This window comes from Capra hircus, chromosome 5 (assembly GCF_001704415.2).
Source record: "Capra hircus breed San Clemente chromosome 5, ASM170441v1, whole genome shotgun sequence".
Lineage (NCBI taxonomy): Eukaryota > Metazoa > Chordata > Mammalia > Artiodactyla > Bovidae > Capra > Capra hircus.
The window spans coordinates 108,821,698-108,844,321 of record NC_030812.1 but is presented as its reverse complement, the minus strand read 5'-3'; the positions used below and the strand labels follow the sequence as shown (position 1 = coordinate 108,844,321).

Genomic DNA, 22,624 nt, shown 5'->3' with positions numbered 1-22,624 from the left:
TTTTTGTTTGAAAGCTTGAGTTTTATCACTGGCACAAAATACTGCCAGCTGTTTTTCTTGAAGTGACAGCACACTGCATTCATTTTTGAGAAAATGTCTCCTAGATACCCCGAGCTGAACAATCATAGTTTGCCTGCCAGTCGTTTCTCAAGTGAAAACAGTGTTTCATGAAGAACAAGCAGCTTGTGCCGCTCACGACTCGGTCAGTCACATGGGAGTTTTCCCGAGACAACCATCATACTTGGTTATGCCACAGACACGCCGTGTGCACACTCTCCATTTTATGACACTGAAAACACCAGTGTAGGAAGGTAGTAAGAGTAACATTTCTTAGTGCTTCATCAAGGGACTGGCTTTTTTTTTTTTTTTTAATTTTTGGCCATACCTAGCAGCATGTGGGATCTTAGTTCCCTAACCAGGGATTGAACCTGTGTCCCCTGAATTGGGAGTTCAGAGTCTTAACCACTGGACCACCAAGGGAGTCCCCCGAAGCTGGCTTTCTAATGAATGAATCCACTTTTCACTTGAGCACGTGGCAGAGAAGAAAACCATGACAACAGTTAGTCTGTGGGCACTGCTTTGCTTCGTGCTTTAGGCACCAGGAGTTTTATCCCTAGATGTTTCTACACCATTGGTACAAAAGTCAGCCGTGGGACTTCCCTGGTGGTCCAGTGGCTAAGATGCCTGAGTTCCCAGTACAGGGGGCCCGGGGCTTGATCCCTGGCCAAGGAACTAGATCCCACATGATGCGAATAACAGTCTGCATGCTGCTCTTGTTGTTTAGTGGCTAAATCGTGTCTGACTCTTTTGTGACCCCATGGACTGTAGCCCACCGGGCTCCTTTGTCCTTGGGATTTCCCAGGGGAGAATACTTAGTGGATTGCCTTTTCCTTCTCCGGGGGATCTTCCCAGTCTAGGGATTGAACTCACGTCTCTTGCATTAGCAGATGGATTCTTAGCTGAGCCACCTGGGAAGCCTAAGAGTGTGCTCGTCACCACTGAAAGATCCCCCATGCCACAGCTAAGCCAAAAAGAAAACAAACAACTATATAAAAATCAGCCACTGCATAAAGTCAAACAGCATCTTGATATTTCTATGAAATAGTTCTAAGCTCTGGAACCCTCTAAAGGGTCTCCATGTTCATGGGGGTCCACAGTTCCTACCTTGAGAAGTGCTGACCTAGGCCGCTGCTTCCATACTTGCATCACCTGCATTCCGTCTGTGCAGCTTCTGGCAGATCCATGAACCGCTTTTACAATTATGTGCTTAATCATTGCTTGAAGTTGCCTTGCTTTTGCTGCTGCTGCTTAGTCACTTTGAAAGAAAGTGAAGTCCCTCAGTCGTGTCCAACTCTTTGCGATCCCATGGACTGTAGCCTACCAGGCTCCTCGGTCTATGGGATTTTCCAGGCAAGAATACTGGTTGCCGTTTCCTTCTCCAGGGGATCTTCCCGACCCAGGAATCGAACCCGGGTCTCCCACGTTGTAGGCAGACACTTTACCACTGAGCTACCAGAGAAGCCCTGGCTTGCTTTCAAACTTACTTAAACCTATACTTATTGGAGAAGGAAATGGCAACCCACTCCAGTATTCTTGCCTGGAGAATCCCAGGGATGGAGGAGCCTGGTGGGCTGCTGTCTATAGAGTCTCACAGAGTCGGACACGACGGAAGCGACTTAGCAGCAGCAGCAAACCGATAGTGGTAAACCAGGGCCACGAATAAAAGGCAACCAAAGAAGGAATACATAACTAATAGTTGAAACACACGTTTACCTGTGCCCATATACCTCCTAATGGGGTGTGAACAGCCATTTGGAAAACAGCATTCTAGACACATCTCTCCATGCTTTAGGCAAGGGAATCCACCCCAAGAGAGAGACGTAAGCCCAGAGCTCAGGTCTCCTGGCAGCCAGCCTGTTGGTGTGTCCTGGGAACTGTGCCCAGCTAGCCCCTCTGCCCCACCTCCAGACATTCACTGCATGTGCTCTGGGGAGGGGGCTGCCATCAGGGAAGACTTGTACTCAGTTTCTTCCTGACTCAACCCACCCCCCTGGACTCAATGGGGGGCCTTTCCTTGATCATGCTTTCCTGCTATTCCTGCAAGCGATCAGCAGCTGACCCTTCAGTGTCCCCATGTCTCTGGGGTCAGGGGTCATAGACGCATTGCTTCCTTTGAGAAGGAGCTGGCAGGCTGGGGGAGGGGGATATCATTCCAGTTTCTACCTGGGTTCTTAGATTCTCACCTACGGGGATACTCATAAGCCTATTTGTCAGGGCACTGGCCTTCCAACTGTAGACTTTGCAATATGGGATTGACTGTGGGTGGTCAGAAGGGTTTCAGTGTCTCTTCCCATCCTGGTGAGAGGCCCCCCGAGGTGATGGGTTGTGGGGTGAAGAGGCCGAGGTCCTTTCTCTCCACGAGTCCCTGGGCTGTTGCCGATTTCACCCCCCCACCCCACCCCGTCCCCAACAGAAAGACAACATAGAGATGATCAAGGCCCTCATCGTGTTTGGTGCAGAGGTGGACACCCCGAACGACTTTGGAGAAACCCCTGCGTTCATAGCCTCCAAGATCAGCAAACGTATGTGCTCTGCACTCTGGGACCAGAGTTGGGGGATGGGGGAGTGTGCAGGGAGGAGGGAGGTCCTAGCCATCAGGTGCCTGCATCCTGTCCACCCGCACCCCCAACTGTTCCCTGCAGGGAGCACCTAGGAGCACCTGGGAGGCCCCGAGGGGAAGCTTCCGGTTCTCAAGGACAGGGGCCCTGACTGAGGCCCCCGGGGGCTTGCCGAACCAGTGTCCTCTTCCCTGTGACTCCCCCACCACCTCAGGGTGCCGAGACTTGGGGTGGGGTGGGGAAGGCAGTGGGAGCCTACTCTTCCCCACTCTTGGAGAATTCACTGATGGGATCACTTGTAAGAACAGCCTCAGGCTGGTGCACTGCTATATGGCACGTTTGCCCCCCACCCCTGCTTGTGCACAGGCATGTGCATGACATGTGTGCCCCCTTGCACCCTGGCATGTGCTGCATGACACGTGTGCCCCCCTTGCACACTGGCACGGTGTTTGCACTGCGTGCATACTTGGCGAGCCTTGGCTGCTGGGCTGGAAAGAGCAGATCCTCCTTACCAGCCGCCTGGAGCCCTCTGGAAGGTTCTGGGGAGCTGTGGAGGTTGCTGTGGGTGATACCTCATAGTGGGCGCCAGCAAGCGTGCATGCGTACGCATGTGCGTTTTCAGTGATCCCGTCCGGTAGGTGGGAGTAGATACCCACTGGCTGGTTCATCCCTGTTGAGCCCAAAAAGCCTTGAGAATTGCTCAGCATGGAGGTGGGAGTCCTGCTTTCTTGACTGGCATAGAAGGGAAAGAGGGGGTTCCTCAAACACCAACCTTCTCATCCATGTTCCAAGTTCGAGACCCCAGAAGCTGTTTTGAGTATAACAGATTAGAGTCCACACGCTGTGTCAGGGTGGGGTGGGCTCTTGGGCACCCCCGACCCCCCAGGTGGCCTGGGATAGGGGAGCAGGTGCAGAACGGACCTCTCATTTGCGTCTGGTCAGTTTCTGATCCTGTGCCATCTCCCCCTCCCCACACATGACAAGTCGTCACCAGGAAGGCGCTCCTCACTCTGCTGAGAACTGTGGGGGCCGACTACCGCTTCCCACTCACGCAAGGGTTCTCGACGGAGCAGTGCTCCGCGGCAGCTCCCTCCTTCTCCATGGAAAGATCTCATCCCCCACCGATCAGCTTAAACAACCTAGGTAGGCCTGGCCCCTCCCATGCCCCCTCCTCTCCACCTGGTTCCCAGGTCCCTGGGTCAGGCAGTCCTGAAAGAAAGAAAGAAACCCTGGGGCCCAGGGAAGAGGTTATTAAAGGAAGCAAGGGGCAATGGGCAGCATTTGTCAGCCTTGGGGGACAGCCAGCAACACATAGAGTCCGGAGACGGGTGGGGTCCCTGGCTAATGGCCTGTGGTCCGTTTCCTTGACAGGGTTCCTTGGACACCTATAAGGTGGGCGCTTTGTTGACCTCTCTCTGCCCTGGGAGCTCAGGCGGGCAGCGAGGAGTGCTCTTGGGGGCTCAGAGCTGTTGGGGGTTCTCTGGCTTCTACCAGGAGCCTTTCTACCATGCTGCTGCGTCTCCATCAGGCCCGGGGCCTCCGTGCTCCTCTTCCAGCCCCTTCAGTGACCTACTGGCCAGGCAATTAGTATCTGCCCCTGTGCATCCTCGGTATCCATGGAGACGGCCCCCAAGGAGGCAGAGACCTTCTCTGGGCTTCCTGTGGGTGAACCCTGGATTGTTTAGGAGTGGGGGTTCCCTGAACAAGGCAGCCAGGGACCAATCCTTCACAAGCCAGCACTATTCTTAAACTCTTGGGGAATCAGACACCAGCATCTTTAGACAGGATAGCCTGGCCAACCCTGAACTCAGGACAGGGCAGAGCGGGCAACCACAGTTAGTCCCTCTGGCTCTGCCTCTCTCCCCCACGGCCCCTCCTCCCTGCCCACCCCCCGCATCATTCTCTCTCAATTTTACAGGCAATCAGTCACCCAAGCCAGGCCGGATGGTAGGCCTGGGGCGCAGCATCAGATGGGTAATGCCCTGGGCCTAGAGGAGCCGCAGGGCCCGCTGTGCCCTGAGTTAGATGCAGCTCTAGTCCCCTCTTCTCCTTTGTCTCAGCCGCACAACCCGCTCCCTGGCGCTCTGTCCACCACCTCTCTTGGCTAGGCTTGTGCTTATCTCGTCCACTCTGGCCCCTTGCCCTGGTGAGGGGGAGACACATTGCCTGGAAGCCTGCTGTCCTGCTTCGCTGCTTCTAAGACTCCATGCACAGTGGTGGGACAGCCTGTCAGAATCCGGATGATGAGGCCTTGCAGGGCCAGGCTGCTTGTCAGAAGAGCAGCTAATGCATTCGTTGGGCATGGGGTGGGCCTTGGACCCAGGCAAAACATGCATGCGGTGGGTGAGGGCACCGCTCTGAGGCCTCTGAGGAAGTTTCCAGACCTGGGATCAGAACAAGAGGTGTCTGGGAAGCAGTCGGGCTATCTCTCTTCCTTCAGGGAGTCAAACCCCGGGAAATGTCCCGACTCAGCCCTTTTGGCTAAACGAGCCTCATCCGTAAATCGGGGATAAGGATTCTGGAGAAGGTGGTTGTCCGCAGCACCGGCTGGCATGCATGAAGAAACGCTCTGTGAAGTGGACACACAGCACACAGGGCAGGGGTGCTTGTGCTTCAGGGCTCTGGGGGGAAAATACAGGAAAATCGAGAGCTTGCCAGGCAGGATGGGGGGCCATGCCCAGAGCAGTGGGCTCCCCTCCGCGTTCCAAGCCCACTGCTCCCCAAGGGGCCAGTTGTATTCTGCGATGAAGAGCCCTTGCAGGGAGTGGGAGGCAGATGTTCCCTCCAGGGACAGAGGGGTGAGGGCACAGCTCCAGGTTTGCCCACAAAAGGGGAGGGGGGGTGGGGGACCAGCACCTGCTTGGGCCCTGCCCACCCTGCCCTGTGCCCCGCAGAACTGCAGGACATCACGCAGATCTCCCGGGCCCGGAAGCCAGCCTTCATCCTGAGCTCCATGAGGGACGAGAAGCGAACGTGAGTGTTGGGGACAGGGCGGGGCGTGGGGGACGGTGCGCACATGCGAGGCCTCTGGTGGACCGCCCAGCGGGCTTGGGACTGTTGTCTAGTCTGCATCTGGCTCTGTGAGGTGGCTTGCGCCCTCTGCAGTTCACAGCAAAGAGACTGAGTCTTCAGAGAGCCTGGGTCTACTTCATCAATCGCCCTGCAGGCTGCCGGTAACTCGATGGAGCTGGTTGCGGCCCTGTCCCTTCTCTCCCTGCCCCTGTCCCGGGTCGTCGGGGGAGCTGGCCCAGATCTCCTCTGGAGAGAGCCCTTAGCGGCATCAGTGCTGAGCCTGCTTCCTTCTGATTCCACCTGCTCCCTACCCTCCCTCCCTCCAACAGCCAGTAGGAGTACAGCTGGCATCCCAAGCCCCTGCTGTCCACCCAGGCCCATGCTAGGAGGCAGGCCGGGGTGATGGGTGCTAAGAGAGGCCCAGACCCTGTCCCCGCGGACAGTCCCTGGTGACCACGGTTGTCAGAACCCATGCCCACCAGCTCGGCGAGTTCCCAGGACAAACATGCCTCCTTTCGGCTGTGCTCTCTCCACCCTTCCCTTTAATAACAGAGGTGGTTTATCTGTTCTCTGTTTTTGTTTTTATTTTTTTTACTATCCTGTGTTCCTAACTGCCTTCCTCGGGAGGCACTCATTAGTAACCTTGCTTGGCAGATGCAGAATGTGAGGGGAAGTCACTTGCTCAAGGTCACACAGTCGGTGTCAGAGCAGCCGGGGCTTCCGCAGTCCGTGCCCTTTCTGCTCCCCGCGGGCTCTCTCCTAGCTGCACCCCTGTGCCTGCCCCTGCAGGGAAGGCCCTTCCCTCCTGGAAGCAGAGACAGCCCCAGCTCCCGGAACCGGGCGGCCATATTGGTGGTTCTGCCTCACTTCTGAAGGGTCGGCTTCCCCTCAGAAGCTGTAGCCCACTCGTTTCCTCAGCCACCCTGGAGCGTGCACCCTGGGAGTGTGCCTGCTCTAGCAGCCTTCTCACGCTTCCCTCCTTGCACCCCTACACACACACACCCCCACCAGTGCAGGGGCCGAGGGGGTACCCCAGGGAAGACCAACAGGTCCCTTCCAGTGAGAGGAGGGAGGGTGCAGATGCTCCAGCAGGGCCAGGGGAGTCTGCACAGCCCTGAGAGCCTCCCCTTCCCCCAGAGGAGGAGTGAGGAGAGAGTCGGGACAGGCCTGTGGGGCCCTCCCCGCGAAGGTCTGAGAGCTGCACAGCTTAGCCCTGTTTCCTCCCGGTTGATCCCTCTGTTGCCAGCCCTACATCTTCAGAAGGGTCTCTTGCCCTTTTTCTCCAGCCTCCCTGGTCAAGGACCCCACAGGCCTCCAGCGACAGCACAGCCTGTTCTGCCACTTTTCGGGCTTGCTGCAAAGCTGGGCAGCTTGTCCAGGAAAAGATGAGGCAGCCCGGAGGCAGGGGTCACAGGCTCCCACATTTACCAGCTGTGGGGGAGACAGACCCAGGTGTCTGCTGAGGTGGTACCTGGCCAGAAGGGCTTACACCACCTGCCCCCCCACCCTTACCTGCCCTTACCTGCCTGGATCCTCTTCTTTGTTGCGCCTCTGGTCTCCTGAAGTCCCGTGTTTGTCCCTGGACTGACTGTGCTGCCCACCCCTGGCCCCCACCCCCAAGCCCCAGTAGCACATGAGCTCCAGGGCTTGGTCTCCAGGGCTCAAGGTGCTGCCACCGGGCAGATGCTCAGGGACACGGCCTGCAAAGCGCTGGCTGTAATGGGACCCTCTTCTCTCCCACTGCTGTTCCCACCACAGCCACGACCACCTGCTCTGCCTGGATGGAGGGGGCGTGAAAGGCCTCGTCATCATCCAGCTGCTCATTGCAATCGAGAAGGCCTCGGGCATCGCCACCAAGGACCTCTTCGACTGGGTGGCGGGGACCAGCACGGGAGGCATCCTGGCCCTGGCCATCCTGCACAGTGAGGGCCGCCCCTGGGCCGTGGGGCAGGATGGGGTGGGGCTGAGACCGGCCCTTGGATTTGGCTGAATTTGTTTTCAGAGCTTTGCAGAGTTCATGGAGGTGGGGAGGACCCGAAAGCCCTCTTTCAGGTTGGGGGGTTGCACAGAGGGTGTTGGGGTCTGAGGCTGGAAGGAGACCCGCCTAGCCCAGATGATAGAGCTGGTTCTCCTCTCTTTCAGTGTTAGGAGCCACCTTGAGTCACGAATACCAGCGCCCTGGTCTGCACACTTCACTTTACCCCAGGGACATGGAGGCGCTGGGAGAGGGGTGGCCCTAAGTCACGCGGCCCACTCCAGGGGTTGCTGGCCTAGGAGTCCCTAGGGCTCCCAGTCCAGCACATCCCAAGGCCGCAGGCCGTCTGCTCTCCCCGCAGCTTCACTGAGGTCACGGGGGCACTTTGCTTGCTGGACAGACCTCAGGGTCGGCCTTGTCTCAACTCACACGATGTCTCCTTCATGGAGCTGCTGTCTGGCTGCGCGATGCTGCCTATAGGGGGCCCTCTCGGAGCCAGCTACCACCCCGCGGGAATTATCTCAGCATCCCTGCCCGGGTTGGGTTCCAGGACCTCCAACTCGTCCTCCAGACCTGAAGGCACCAGGAGAGGACCCTCCCCTGCTTGACATCGGCCAGGCCTGTGCTTGGTGCCAGGGGTCAGGACGGAGCACACCCCACCTCAGGGAGCCCCCGGGCATTAGGCGTTCACTGTGAGAGGAGGCTGTGGCCCGGCTGTCCAGGGTGTTGGGGGACAGGGGACACGGCCAGCCCAGGAGGTGGCCTAGAGCAGCGTCCATGGAGCTCCAGGAAGAGGAGGGTTGTCAGGCAGCGGCTGCTGGGACCTCTCTTCCTGACCTCTGGGGCCCCAGGTCCCTTCTCTGGTTTTCCCTGAGATAAGGGCCAGTTCAGGGCTGACCTCTGCCTGGGGCAGGAGGGTCATGAGGTCTGGGGGTGGGGCAGAGGGCACAGGTCCTTGCTTCTCCTCCAGAGAGGGTCACGTCCTTCTTCAGGGGATGTTTATCCCCTATCCAGGGTCTTCAAGCTACCAGGGGCTATGGGAGGTATCTGGGAAGTCGCCTAGTTCATTCTCTCCAGTGGGCAGAAGCCCCCACCTCCGTAGCCCCCTGCTTGCACACCCCTGGCCTAACTGAGGGGTGCTTAGCGGTTTCCTTGTCCCATGAGGTGCAGCCTGCCCCGGGACACTGTCTGTTCTCACGGGACAGGGCCGGTCCTTCTATTCTGTGGCAAATGGGGTGGATCTAGATTTATAAGCTTTTACGCTTTCAGGCCCATCATTAAAGAAAAAAACACGAATTACGAATATAAAATTAAGCACCGAGCTGTGGGGCCGCTGAAGGGGATTTCTGCCTGTGTGGGAAGTTGCAGAGGAGGGTCCCAGGAGCCTCGGCTCAGTCGGTGCCCCTCCCCCCCCCCCCCCCCCCAGTTCCTGTGCCCAGGCCCTCTGTCAGGGCAGCCCTTGCATCTTCTCCCCACCTCCGCCCTCCTCGTTCCTAGGCAAGTCCATGGCCTACATGCGTGGTGTGTACTTTCGCATGAAGGATGAGGTTTTCCGGGGCTCTCGGCCCTACGAGTCAGGGCCCCTGGAGGAGTTCCTGAAGCGGGAGTTTGGAGAGCACACCAAGATGACGGACGTCAAGAAGCCCAAGTAAGCCTCCTGGGTGGGACGTGGGCGGCTTTGGTGCCAGCCATGCACCCCTTTTGGCCCTTCCTGAGGCAGAAGGCTCCCTGCCCTGGTCTGATTAAAGCTGAGCAGGGAGGGGTGGGGGGATCCTGGAGAACACAGGTAGGGAACACCTTCCGCCCATGTCTGATGTTTTTCCATCCACACAGCACATCCCTGCGTCAGAGCCGGTTGATTCTCATCCATCACACACATACTTGCTGAGCATGGCTCTGTGTGCGTGCGTGTGTGTGTGCATGCGTGCGTGTGTGCGTGCATGTGTGTGTGTGTGTGTGTGTGTGTGTGTGTGTGTGTGTGTGTGAGATGCGGTGATGCAGCCATCAGGTGGGAAGGCTTATGATCTGATTGGGAGATAACTGACCTAAAAAAAAGGCAACCACCCAAAGCACCATGTGCTTAAGAGGTTCCAGAAGAACCTTCAGTACCACCACTTCTTTGTAGTATTTATTTCCATCCTGGAATTACTTGAGTTTCTGCCTCATGCCACGTTTGCCTGCCAGACTGTGAGCTCCCTGAAGCAGGAATGTGACTGTCTTGTTTTTCCGTAGTCCCAGCATCTAGCACAATGCCTGCCCCAGAGCAGACCCCTGAAAAGTGTTCGGCAACTGAGTCTCTGTGGGACCAAGAAGGGGAGAAAAGACTGTGGACAAAGTGGTCAGGGAGGGCTTCCTGGAGGAAGTGAGGTGTGAGCAAGCTCTGGAGGGTTAGGAGGATTTCTTTTCATAATAAAGCTTTTTTTTTTTCCCATTTAAGAATAATGCATAGTCTTTTAAGAAAATTTGGAAGATACAGAAAGTAAAAAGAAGAGGAAATATATCATCCATGATTTATTAACTGAAAGATAATGTTTTGAAAAATGTTTTTTGTATATTTTATCCTAGACTTTTTTTTTCTGTTTTATGGTGAAATAGAACATTTAGAAAAGTACATTAAACAGTTCCGTGAATAAATCTAAAGCAGACACCCATGTATGACCACCAGCCAAGTCCAAAATGTGTGCCCTGCCCCATCACAGCTGCTTGTCCCCACCCCCCACGAGGGTAACTGCTATCTTGACTGGCGTGAGCTGGATTTACCGGATTTTCTCCCCAGTTCCGGCACCTGAGTGCAGCCCCCAGCATGGTTCGGTCCTGCCTGTCTGGGTTCAGATGGAATCGTTTTGCGTTTTATCCTTCCTTTCCGCAGTGCCGCAGTGGTCAGCCTGGTGCCTGCTGATGGGGGAAGCTCTATGCTTCACTCATTCTTGCTGCTCATGTGACGACACCCCCACGGTTTATTTCTCCAGGCACCTTTGATGGGCCCTTGGGTTCTTTCCTGTTAGGACCTCTTGAGTCTTCAGTGGACATTTTGGGTCTTGCTTTCTGACCCTGTGGGGCACATGCCTAGGAGTAGAGCTGCCAAGTCTTGGAGGAGGCATGGCCTCAACCCTTTGATTCTGCTCCATGGTTTTTCAGTGTTGGTTTCTGTTTCCACTCCCCTTAGGCATGTTTGAGAGTTCCTGGTGCTCTGCATGGGCTTGCCAGGTGGCGCTACTGGTAAAGAACCTGCTTGCCGATGCAGGAGACGTAAGAGACTTGGGTTCGAAATTCTGGGTTGGGAAGATCCCCTGGAGGAGGGCATGGCAGCCCACTCCAGTATTCTTGTCTGGAGAATACCATGGACAGAGGAGCCTGGTGGGCTACTCCATAGTGTCACGAAGAGTCAGACATGACTGAAGCGACTTAGCATGCGCGCATGGTGCTCTGCATTCTTGCTAACAATGATGATTGTCAAAGCAATTTATCTTTGTTAATGTTTATATCTTTATAAACTGGGGGGAGGGGTATGAGGTGCTGTCTCTGTTGGTTTGAATTTTCATTTTTCTGATTAGTGATGTTGAACACCTTTTCATATGTTTAAAGGCCATCTGGATTTCTTCTTTTGTAAAGTTCCTGTTCAAGTGTTTTACTCATTTTTGGCACAGTTGAGTTGGGTGATTTGGGGGATGTGAGACTTCCTAATTATCTTTTTTATATTTTGAAACCTATTCCTTTGATGGACACATGGATTTGGAATCTCCCATTCTAGGCTTGTCTTTTCACTCTCCTTACAATGTTTTGTTGATCAACAGATGTTCTTAATGCAGTAGAATTTATAAATATTTTACTTTTTATGGATTGTGCTTTTCCTATCCATTCAATAACCCTATTTAACTGAAAGCAGGAAGTTTGTCTCATGGGTCGAGTCGCAAAGCTCCCTCATTCTGCCTTTTATCAATCAAAGTCTTTTATTAACTTAGGTCTTTTAGCAACCTGGAATTGATTTTTATATCAGGAGAGATCCAATTTCTTGTTTTCCACATGAACAAACAGTTTACCCAGCCTCATTGGTGAAAAGTCTGTCTTTCCCTCCATACTGAAGGCCTTGCTTCTGAACCAAGGGTCTAGGATCCTTCTTGGGTCTGTCTTTGACCATGGAGTCCTAATTCTACAGCAAGTTTATAGCAGTGCTTCCCACCTTGTCCTTCTTCAGGGCTCTTCTTGGAGGCCCTTTAGAGAAGTGGTTAAGAGCATGGACTCTGATGTTTCCTTTTCTCAAAAATGGGAATAATATACTACCTGCTTCCCGGGGCTTTCATGGCAAGTAAAAACGTCATGTTTATAAGAAAAGCACCTAGCACATAGGAGTGCTGTGTAGGATACAGGTTACTTGTTGCTGTTTGCACGTCCACAGAAACTGTTATCAGTGGAATCAGACTGTCAAATTCTACAGAAAAGCAAATCCTGTTGGGATTTTTCTTGTGCTTTCACTGAGTCTGTGTGATTACATTTTTACTGAGGTATAGTTGGGGCTTCTCTCAGATGGTAAAGAATCTGCCTGCAATGCGGGAGATCCAGGTTCAATCCCTGGGCCGGGAAGGTCGCCTGGAGAAGGGAACGGCAGCCCACTCCAGTATTCTTGCCCGGAGAATCGTTCGGACAGAGAAGCCTGGCGGGCTACAGTCCGTGGGGCTGCACAGAGTCAGGACTGAAAGACTACACTGCTACTGCACTAAGCTTGCTTTACAATGTCTCGTTAGTTTCTGACATACGGCAAAGTGATTCAGCCGTACACGCCCACCCACACACATTCTTTTCCATTATGGTTTATTTCAGGATATTGAATATAGTTCCCTGCGCTATACAGTGGGATCCTGTTGCTTATTTTAGATATAATAATTTGTTGTAAACTTATTTAGGGGAGAATTGACACATTAAAACACTGAGTCTTCCAATTAGAGAATATAGGAAAACATTCCATTTATTTTTAGTTTCTTAGTACAGTTTTAAAATTTTATCTATAGCGATCTCGGCACATGTGTTATTCTTAGGCACCTGCATATATTTTGTGCTACTGTAAATTATGCATTTTTAAACATTTCATTTTCTAATTGTGACTGGTATTTAGAAATACCATTTGTTTATTTTTTAAATTTTAATTGTGGCGAGATACATATAACATAAAATTAACTCTTAATCATTTTTCCCCTGTAACCACTTTTCAGCTCAGTAGTGATAAGTATATTCACATTGTCCTGCAGCTAATCTCCTGAACTCTTTCTTTTTGTAAAACTGAAACTCTGTACCCATTAAAGAGCAGCTCCCCATTCCTCCCCTTTCCCAGCCCTGGTCATCTACCATTCTATTTTCTGTCTGTATAAGTTGACTCCTCTAAGTACATCATGTAAGTGGGACCATTCAGCGTCTGTCTTTTTAAAACGGGCTTATTTCACTTAGCATAATATCCTCAAGGTTCATACATACTACAGCATACTACTTCCTTTTCCTTAAAGACTGAATAATATTTTGTTGCATTTATAGACCACATTTTGTTTATCCATTCATCTTTTGATGGACGTCTGGTTCGTTTCCATCTATTAGCTACTGTGAATAATGCTGCTGTGCACCTGGATGGGTGGGTGGGTGGGTGGGGGTGTGTGTGTGAAAGTCGCTCAGTCATAACCATATCCATCTCTGCTTTCACTTCCTGGTACCTTTTACAGAGAGGATTCTTATGGGCTCAAATCACTCAAATATGCTAACTTTTTTTGGGAACGCATGTAAGAATTAAAGATTTTAAAATTTAAAAAATAAAAAAATAAAAAATTTTTTTAAAAAAGTGAAAAAAATAAAAAAAAATAAAATGCAAGTATGCACACATAAAAAAATAAAATAAAAAGTATATATATAATATTTATTTATTTATTTGGCTGCGCTGGATCTTAGTTGTGGCACATAGGATCTTTCTTTTTAGTTATGGCGTGGGAATTCTTAGTTGCGACATGTGGGATCTAACTCCCTGACCTGGGATCAAACCCGGGCCCCCTGCATTGGGAAAGCCTTAGCCACTGGACCTCCAGGGAAGTGTCCCTATGTTCATATTTTGTTAGGATTTTTGTATCCGTGTTCCTGAGTAAGGTTGACCTGTTTATTCCCATTTTTAGATTGCAGGGTTTTGATTTCAAGGGAGTATCTCTCTCTCTCTCTCTTTTTTTTTTTTCTGTTTTCCAGAAAAGTTCATATAATAGTAAGTTATTTCTTCCTTGAATACTTGGTAGAAGGAGTTTGGTTGGTAGGAAAATTTTTAATGGTGGAATCAATTTCTTTAATGTTTATAAGACTATTCAGGGTTTCCAAATGTCTTTTTGAGTTAGTTTTGGTTAAGTTACATTTTTCTAGGAATATGTTCATTTCATATACATCTTCAAATTCGTTGGCATAGAGTTGTCCAAAAATTCTCTTATTATCTTTAACGTCTGCAGCATGTTGTTACGGCCCTCTTCATTCCTGATGATTTACACCTCCATTTTTCCTGTTATCAGTCTTGCTACTACAAGCTTTTTAATTGGATTAGTATTTCAAAAAAGTAACTTTGGGCTATTTATTGGTTCTCTATTATATATACATTTTCTGTTTCATTAATTTCTGTACATATATTTATTCCTTCTTGTACTTTTTTAAAGTTTATTTGGCTGTTGTTTTTTTTTTAACTTCTTGAAATAAGTGTCTTGCTCATTGATTTTTTGGCCTTTTTTTCTCTTGTACTATATAAGTATGCATATTATACGTGTGTGTGTTTGTAAATCTAAACATTTTCCTCCATAGAATTCCCTGGCGATCCAGTGGTTAGGGCTATACACTTCCACTGCAGGGGGCATGGGTTCGATCCCCAGTTGGGGAACTAAGATCCCATAAGCTGTGCTGCACAGCCAAAAACCAAAAAAGAGAAATAAACATTTTCCTTCTTTAATTATATCCCATAGGCACATTTAGAATATGATTATTCAGTTCAAAATATTTTCTAATTTTTACTATCGTTCTTTAAGCATTGTGATTATGATTAATAAATGGCATTTCTCAGTTTCTAAACTTAGGAAGTTACAAGTTATCTCTTTATTAGTCATTGCTTTGTAGTCAGAGGACATGCTCTGTTTGATTTTGGCCCTTTAAAATTATTGAGACTTGATTCGTGGCCTTCTACATTCAGCTTTTATAGCTGTCCCATGAATAATTTAAAAGAATATGGATTCTTCATTTGTTGAGTGCCAGTATCTATCTGTGTGGATTAAGTCATGCTGGCTAGCAACATTCATTTAAAAGTTTCACATCTTCTGTATCTGTACTAAAGTTTCTGTCCACTTCTTCTGTCAGTTACTGAGAAAGATAAAATCTTCCAGTCTTGGAATTTGTCTTTTGACTTTTCTGTCAACTTTTACATTAATATTTTGAGACTGTGTGATTCAGTTCAGTTCAGTTCAGTCGCTCAGTCGTGTCCGACTCTTTGCGACCCCATGAATCGCAGCATGCCAGGCCTCCCTGTCCATCACCAACTCCCGGAGTTCACTCAGACTCACGTTCCTCGAGTCCATGATGCCATCCAGCCATCTCATCCTCGGTCGTCCCCTTCTCCTCCTGCCCGCAATCCCTCCCAGCATCAGAGTCTTTTCCAATGAGTCAACTCTTCGCATGAGGTGGCCAAAGTACTGGAGTTTCAGCTTTAGCATCAGTCCTTCTAAAGAAATCCCAGGGTTGATCTTCAGAATGGACTGGTTGGATCTCCTTGCACTCCAAGGGACTCTCAAGAGTCTTCTCCAACACCACAGATCAAAAGCATCAATTCTTCAGTGCTCAGCCTTCTTCACAGTCCAACTCTCACATCCATACATGACTACTGGAAAAACCATAGCCTTGACTAGGCGGACCTTAGTCAGCAAAGTAATGTCTCTGCTTTTGAATATGCTATCTAGGTTGGTCATAACTTTTCTTCCAATGAGTAAGCGTCTTTTAATTTCATGGCTGCAGTCACCATCTGCAGTGATTTTGGAGCCCCCAAAAATAAAGTCTGACACTGTTTCCACTGTTTCCCCATCTATTTCCCATGAAGTGATGGGACCAGATGGGACCAGATGGGACCAGATCTTCGTTTTCTGAATGTTGAGCTTTAAGCCAACTTTTTCACTCTCCTCTTTCACTTTCACCAAGAGGCTTTTTAGCTCCTCTTCACTTTCTGCCATAAGGGTGGTGTCATCTGCATATCTGAGGTTATTGATATTTCTCCCGGCAATCTTGATTCCAGCTTGTGCTTCTTCCAGCCCAGCGTTTCTCATGATGTACTCTGCATATAAGTTAAATAAGCAGGGTGACAATATACAGCCTTGACGTACTCCTTTTCCTATTTGGAACCAGTCTGTTGTTCCATGTCCAGTTCTAACTGTTGCTTCCTGACCTGCATACACATTTCTCAAGAGGCAGGCCAGGTGGTCTGGTATGCCCATCTCTTTCAGAATTTTCCACAGTTTATTGTGATCCACACAGTCAAAGGCTTTGGCATAGTCAATAAAGCAGAAATAGATGTTTTTCTGGAACTCTCTTGCTTTTTCCATGATCCAGCAGATGTTGGCAATTTGATCACTGGTTCCTCTGCCTTTTCTAAAACCAGCTTGAACTAAGAAGACTGTGTGATTAAGTACATATAAATTTAAAATTTTATGACTCTTTCTGGTGATTGGAAGTAGCTTTCTTTATCTCTGAGACTGCTTTTTGCCTTAAAGTTTATTTTGCCTATTAGTTATACTTTCATGGTTGTATTTGCATGGTGTATCTGTGCTCATGCTTTAATTCAACCTTCTTGATCCTTAGGTTTTAGATGTCTTTCTTGCAAGTAGCCTATATAGTTGGATTTGTTCTTTATCTTATCTGTGCGTTGTCTATTTATAGATTTTATTGCATAGTAATATATTTAAGGTATCTAATTAGTTGTCTGATTTAGCTGTTTGGTTTGACTATCAGAACCTTCATATAGCTAATCTAATAGTTTATATGGTTGATCCATTTATATTGTCATAATTACTCATATTTTGGGGATGACATATGCCATCCTATTTTGTTCTACGTTTCTTGCCTTCTTTTGGATTTACTGAATAGTTTTAATCATTACACTGTACTCCAACCTCAATAGTTTGAAATTTATGCACTCATTTCTGGTTGCTTTTTTTTTTTCAGTGTGTAGTATAAAAGTCTAAATTTAATTGATACCATTACCCACACCCTCAGATAATGAAGGATTTTTAAATGTTTAATTCTATTTTCTTTCCCCTATCTTATTTATAATGACTTTTCTGTATTTTAAATCTATCTTTTTAAAAAAATTTCACAAGATACTGTTTTTTGAAGTTGATGTTTATTTATATTAATCTAGTGGTGCACTCCCCACTCCAATACTCTTGCCTGGAAAATCCCACGGGCGGAGGAGCCTGGTGGGCTGCAGTCCATGGAGTCGCGAAGAGTCGGACACGACCGAGCGACTTCACTTTCCCTTTTCACGTTCATGCATTGGAGAAGGAAATGGCAACCCACTCCAGTGTTCTTGCCTGGAGAATCCCAGGGGCGGGGGATCCTGGTGGGCTGCAGTCCATGGGGTCACGAAGAGTTGGACACGACTGAGCGACTTCCCTTTCACTTTTCACTTTCATGCACTGGAGAAGGAAATGGCAACCCACTCCAGTGTTCTTGCCTGGAGAACCCCAGGGACGGGGGAGCCTAATGGGCTGCTGTCTCTGGGGTCGCAGAGAGTCGGACACGACTGAAGCGGCTTAGCAGCAGCAGCAGCAGCGGTGGTACACTGGTAAACTCGATCTCTTAGCAGGGGAAAGCCCTCGTTTGTATTGTTTGCCAATTCCCATGGTGAAGGTGCTCCCACTGTGGCTGATTTCAGGCTACCAACAGTTTGACAACCAGCCCATGAGATTTAGCAATAGGTCTCACAAGCTGGTATGAGCTGGCTTTAGCACACGCTGGGTATGTATGTGTGTCTGTATATGAGTGTGCATATCTGTGTGCATATATGTGTATCACATCTTTGCTTTACAGTCTTTCCTGCAACCACCTTCCTTCTGCCTAAAGTACTTTCTTTTGGTTTTCCCACAGAGATGGTCCGCTGGTAGTGAATTCTCCACTAGCAGAGTTGTTTGAAAATGGGTGTTTTTCATCCTCATCATTTAAAACTGATTTTATTTCACCCTCATCAATTGAACATTCTTTCCTTTCTCTCTTATTCTTGTTGAGTATAGCATTCTAGGCTGGTGATTTTCTTGAAGAACATGCAAGATAGCATTCTATATCTTTTAGCACCCATTGTTGCACTTGTGAAGTCAATTTCAGTTTAACTCTCACTCCTTTGAAAGTAAGTAGTCTTTTTCCTTTGGGTGCTTTTATTTATGTGTTTATTTGGTTTTGGTGCTCTACAGTTGTACTATGCTGTATCTAGATATGAATTCCTTCTAATTTATCCTGCATTGGATTTCTTGGCCTTCTTGAATCTTTGGATTGCTGGCTTTCCCCAGTTCTGTTCAACCTTGCCTCTGCCTGAATTTCTCTCGCCTCTCCTTCTGGAACTCCAATGAAACATGTTAGAGCTTTTCTCTCTTTCATGTCTTTTAACTGCTTCTGTATATTCTTTCATTTTATCTGTGTTGGATTCTGGTTAATTTCTTCTTACCTATTTTCCAGTTCAGTAATTCTCTCTTTAACATTATCTGATTTTCCATTTAATAATTCAAGTGTTTATTTAATTTCTAGAAGTACTGTTTGGTTTATCTTCAAATCTTGTAAAGTCATTACTTGTAGTTTTCTGTTCTCTGAAAAATATTATCAAGCTTGTCTTTGATGTCTTTCAACATTATAAGCATAGCTGATTTATAATCTTTGTCTCAGGATTCAAATAACTGCTGTCTATATGGGTATGTTTTGCTGTCTGTGTTAGTTTATGCTTATTCTCATCCATGGTGTTTTATTTCATGATGTTCCCCCTCTTCATCATTTTTGAAACTGTGTGGTATTCCTTAGTGTTGAGATATAATATGTGCAGATTCTACGGAGCTTAGAATGAGGTATCTTCTCTCTTATGTGGTATCTTCCAGGTACCCATGTATAGTACCATCTAGGGCCACTGTAACTAAATCCTTGGCATGAAGGTTTTGGAACTGCCCCCTCCCCCAGGTGGTGTGAATTTAGTCTACAGATCTGCAGGAGGATTCATTTGTGGTTACACATTTTCAGGGATTTTTTTTTTCTCCTTCCTTTGTTCAATGCCAGGCAACTTTACTCACAGCTTCCAGGAGTGGGAAGGAGGCAGGTTTATTTCTGGTTTACCCTCATCCAGGTGGGTAGTCCTTTGGGGTTGCAATCTAATGTGGGGAGGGTCTTCCATTAGATCCCTAACCTTTGGTGAACCCTGGATTTTGACTTCTGTCCATCTGGCCGAGTGAGACCATCAGCAGTTTAATTGAAGTTCAGATTGACAGTTTGGTGTCTGCCTTCAGGTCAAAGCTGGGTTTCTGCTCCTTTCACCTCTCTGGGTTTTTGCTTATCCTTAGTTTATCCTGGTCTTTCCTTTCTGTCTTGTCAGATCTTCTATGCTTTTAAGATTTAATTAAAAAAAAATTTTTCCAACATTATTTTTTTGTTCAGTGGGAGAAATGTTCAAATAACCTTTCTACAAGATTCTTCAAAGTGTAAAACGAATCTTATTTTCCTATGCAGAGAGGTTTTTTGTTCCCTTTTCTTTATATTTTTCAATGTAACAAATACATTTCGGTGTTAGACTGAACTCCTTGGTAGCCATTTGAAATGGCTTCAAAACATTCCATTGTTTAGACACTCCCTCCTATTCTTTCCATGTAGACTGTTCATTTTTCACTGTAATAAATTACACTGCCTGAATAGCCTTAAACAAAGAGCTTTCATGGTAACTAAGATTATTCTTTTAGGCTAAATTTTCCAGAATGGAATTCCCAAATCAAAGAGCCAGGACATTTGTAAAGGTCTGAATACATACTAGTTTCCAGGGGGTTGTATCAGTCTGCTCTCCCCTCAGTACTTAAGAATGTCTGTCTCTTGAGACAGATAGGAGTCTTCTTTAATAGACTGGAGACTTGCATGGTAGAACATTGATGAAGTATCAGAGATGGCACTCTGAAAATTCTCCCCTGACTCCAGTCTGGGAGTTGCAGCCCCCAAGCAGTCCCGTGCCCCAGAGGCAGCTCACTGTTACACGGGTCCTTCCAGAGTTACTGTCTGACCCTCTAGAGGTGGGAAGGGAGCAAATAGGTACATGGGGTCTTTTGGGGTTTGTTTTTAAACAAGTAGTGGCATATTACATGTGGCCTTCACAGGTGGTGCTAGTTGTAAAGAACCTGCCTGCCAATGCAGGAGACACGGGTTTGATCCCTGGGTTGGGAAGGTCCCCTGGAGGAGGGCATGGCAACCCACTCCAGTATTCTTGCCTGGAGAATCCCAGGGACAGAGGAGCCTGGCGGACTAGTCCACGGGGATACAGAGTTGGACACAACTGAAGCCATTGCACAAACACACACACACTGTCCTGAACCTTGCTTTTCCACTTAAACACAAATCTTGGTGCTGATCACCCATTAGTACATGCAGCACTACCTCAGCCGCTCTCTAGCAACACAGACCCACTGAACCTCGGTGTATTGAACCCTTCTGCTGATGGACATTGGGTTGTTTCCAGCTATTTGCTTTAAGGTCATAAATGGCCTAGTGTGTGCCCATCTCCCACGTGTCTGGGAGCATCTTAGGATGCGTTCCCAGAAGTTGAAACACTGGGTTTAAGGATTAGTGCATGGGCAGTTTGGATAAGGATTGCCAAGGGTGGATTGTCAAGGATGGGTGGGTCGGTGGCTTCAGCGTCCTGCTCCTTGTTTCTCCAGGGTGATGCTCACAGGGACGCTGTCTGACCGGCAGCCGGCTGAACTCCATCTCTTCCGGAATTACGAGGCTCCAGAGTGTGTTCGGGAGCCTCGATTCAGCCAGAACATTAACCTCAAGCCTCCAACGCATCCTTCAGGTGAAAACCATGTTTGATGCATCTGTGGGAAGTGATTGGCCTGAGAGGCTGCAGGGTGGTGGGTGGGAGACGCAGCCTGGCTGCCAGGCACCCCCAGCCCACCACCATCCTGCCCATTGCCCTGGTTTGCCCTCCTGAGTGTATCAGCTGAGGGCAGGCAGAGCTGGGGAGCCATCAGGCTTCAGGTGGGCTGCACCCCACCTTCCACCAAGCATGGCCTGTCCATCCTGTTTCTGAAGCGTCCCCAGCCTCTCCTCTTCACACAGCATCACGTGTACACACACACACATACACACACACACACACACCCTGAGATTTGAAATGCAGCATCTCTTGTGCCACTGAACCCCCTCCTCCCCTACCCCCAGAGCAGCTGGTGTGGCGGGCAGCCCGAAGCAGTGGGGCAGCCCCCACCTACTTCCGGCCCAACGGGCGCTTCCTGGATGGTGGGCTGCTGGCCAACAACCCCACGCTGGACGCCATGACTGAGATCCATGAGTACAACCAGGACTTGATCCGCAAGGTGAGAGCCACCATAGGTTGGGGGAGCTGGACGTGACTGCCCATGGCACTTTGTTTCTGCAAATCTTACTAAGGACTGACTCCTGGGAGAGCAAATGTCTTTTATTCATGTGATCATTCATCTGTGCCCTTGACAGCAATTCTATCTCACTCTTGAACCTGCTTGGTGTCTGCCCAAAGCACTGTGCTAAGAGGGATTCTGAGGTGTAGTCCAGACCAGGTGGTGAAGGGTGTTAATGATCAGTTAACAGCATCTGCTGTTTGTGGGGAGGACCGGTCCATGCCAGTCACAGGCCTAGCCACACTGCCCGGCCTGGCGACACACACTTGCCCTTGGGGTGCTCACATTTAGGGAAGACAGTCCCTAAACAAGCAAACATCCATCTAAGTGTTTCAAATGCTTATGACAGAGAATGGTGCAGGGCCCAGGAGCATCCCCCGCCCCCAGAGGCCTGGGGGCTCAGAAAGGGCTCACGGAGAAAGGAAGCCCATTCCAAGGCCTTTGGGGAGGGGACAGTGCAGATTCAGTGATCCGGAGGAAAAGAAGCGGCCCTGAGCCCAAGGAGTTTAGTGCAGAGGCAGGCAAGGCCCACACATGTTAGGAGAGGCAGTGTGGGGCCTGGCTCTGCCCATGCTTCACTTCAGCCACTGCCTGGGACTGCTGATAGAACCTGCCTGGGACTGTTGTGAGGCTTCCACGGGCTCTTATCTGCAAAGGGTTTAGCACAGTGCTTGACGGTGAGTGTCCTATATCCCTACTGGCTGTGGTTGTCACTGCGGTCAGCACCAAGCCCCAGAGGCAGCCCCACGCTGCAGAGAGACGAGTGCCCTCTAGAGGCCAGATGAAGAAGGGCAGGGAGAGAGAGGGAATCGCTGAGAGACTGTGAGATGAAGAGTCCTCACACATCACCTGTCTTGGTGGATGAGGAGCTTGGGTAGGTGGGTCACCAAGGTCGCCCAGAAGATTGGCAGCCGAACTTGTTCCGAAGCAAAGGAGAGGAGGAGCAAAGGAGAAGCAAAGCAAAGGAGAAGCTGTGCTTCTGCCATCGGAGTTCTGTCCCCCATCCCCTACCCCTGGGTGTCCCCATCCGTGGAAAGGTCCACCAAGGGGAAGGCCCTCTCTGACCTGTCCTGCTCCCACAGGGTCAGGACAACAAGGTGAAGAAGCTGTCCGTTGTCGTCTCCTTGGGGACAGGGAGGTCCCCGCAGGTGCCTGTGACCTGTGTGGATGTCTTCCGACCCAGCAACCCCTGGGAACTGGCCAAGACTGTGTTTGGGGCCAAGGAACTGGGCAGGATGGTGGTGGACTGTGTGAGTATGGCCCCTCCCCAGCCCACTCCCCTCGGAGTCTCAGCCCCAGGATGAGGCTTCCTGTGGGAACCCTGGGTGTCAGGGAGATGACAGGGCTCTGTGGACCCTCCTTAGCCA

General features: G+C 49.5%; 1 protein-coding gene across 5 annotated transcripts in view; it reads left to right on the top strand.

The window, feature by feature from the left end:
• Positions 1–22,624, top strand: part of PLA2G6 (phospholipase A2 group VI) — a 57,453-nt gene that overhangs the window by 33,406 nt on the left and 1,423 nt on the right. For 2 of the 5 annotated variants that reach the window (XM_018048750.1, XM_018048751.1), the window contains exons 8-15: positions 2,474–2,582; positions 3,603–3,761; positions 5,513–5,591; positions 7,389–7,552; positions 9,103–9,253; positions 20,538–20,674; positions 21,043–21,197; positions 22,340–22,507. In XM_018048750.1, the coding sequence (XP_017904239.1) occupies positions 2,474–2,582; positions 3,603–3,761; positions 5,513–5,591; positions 7,389–7,552; positions 9,103–9,253; positions 20,538–20,674; positions 21,043–21,197; positions 22,340–22,507 (1,122 nt within the window). The remainder of the gene's footprint in view (positions 1–2,473; positions 2,583–3,602; positions 3,762–5,512; positions 5,592–7,388; positions 7,553–9,102; positions 9,254–20,537; positions 20,675–21,042; positions 21,198–22,339; positions 22,508–22,624) is intronic. The other 3 variants (XM_018048752.1, XM_018048753.1, XR_001918124.1) reach the window with 2 other exon arrangements.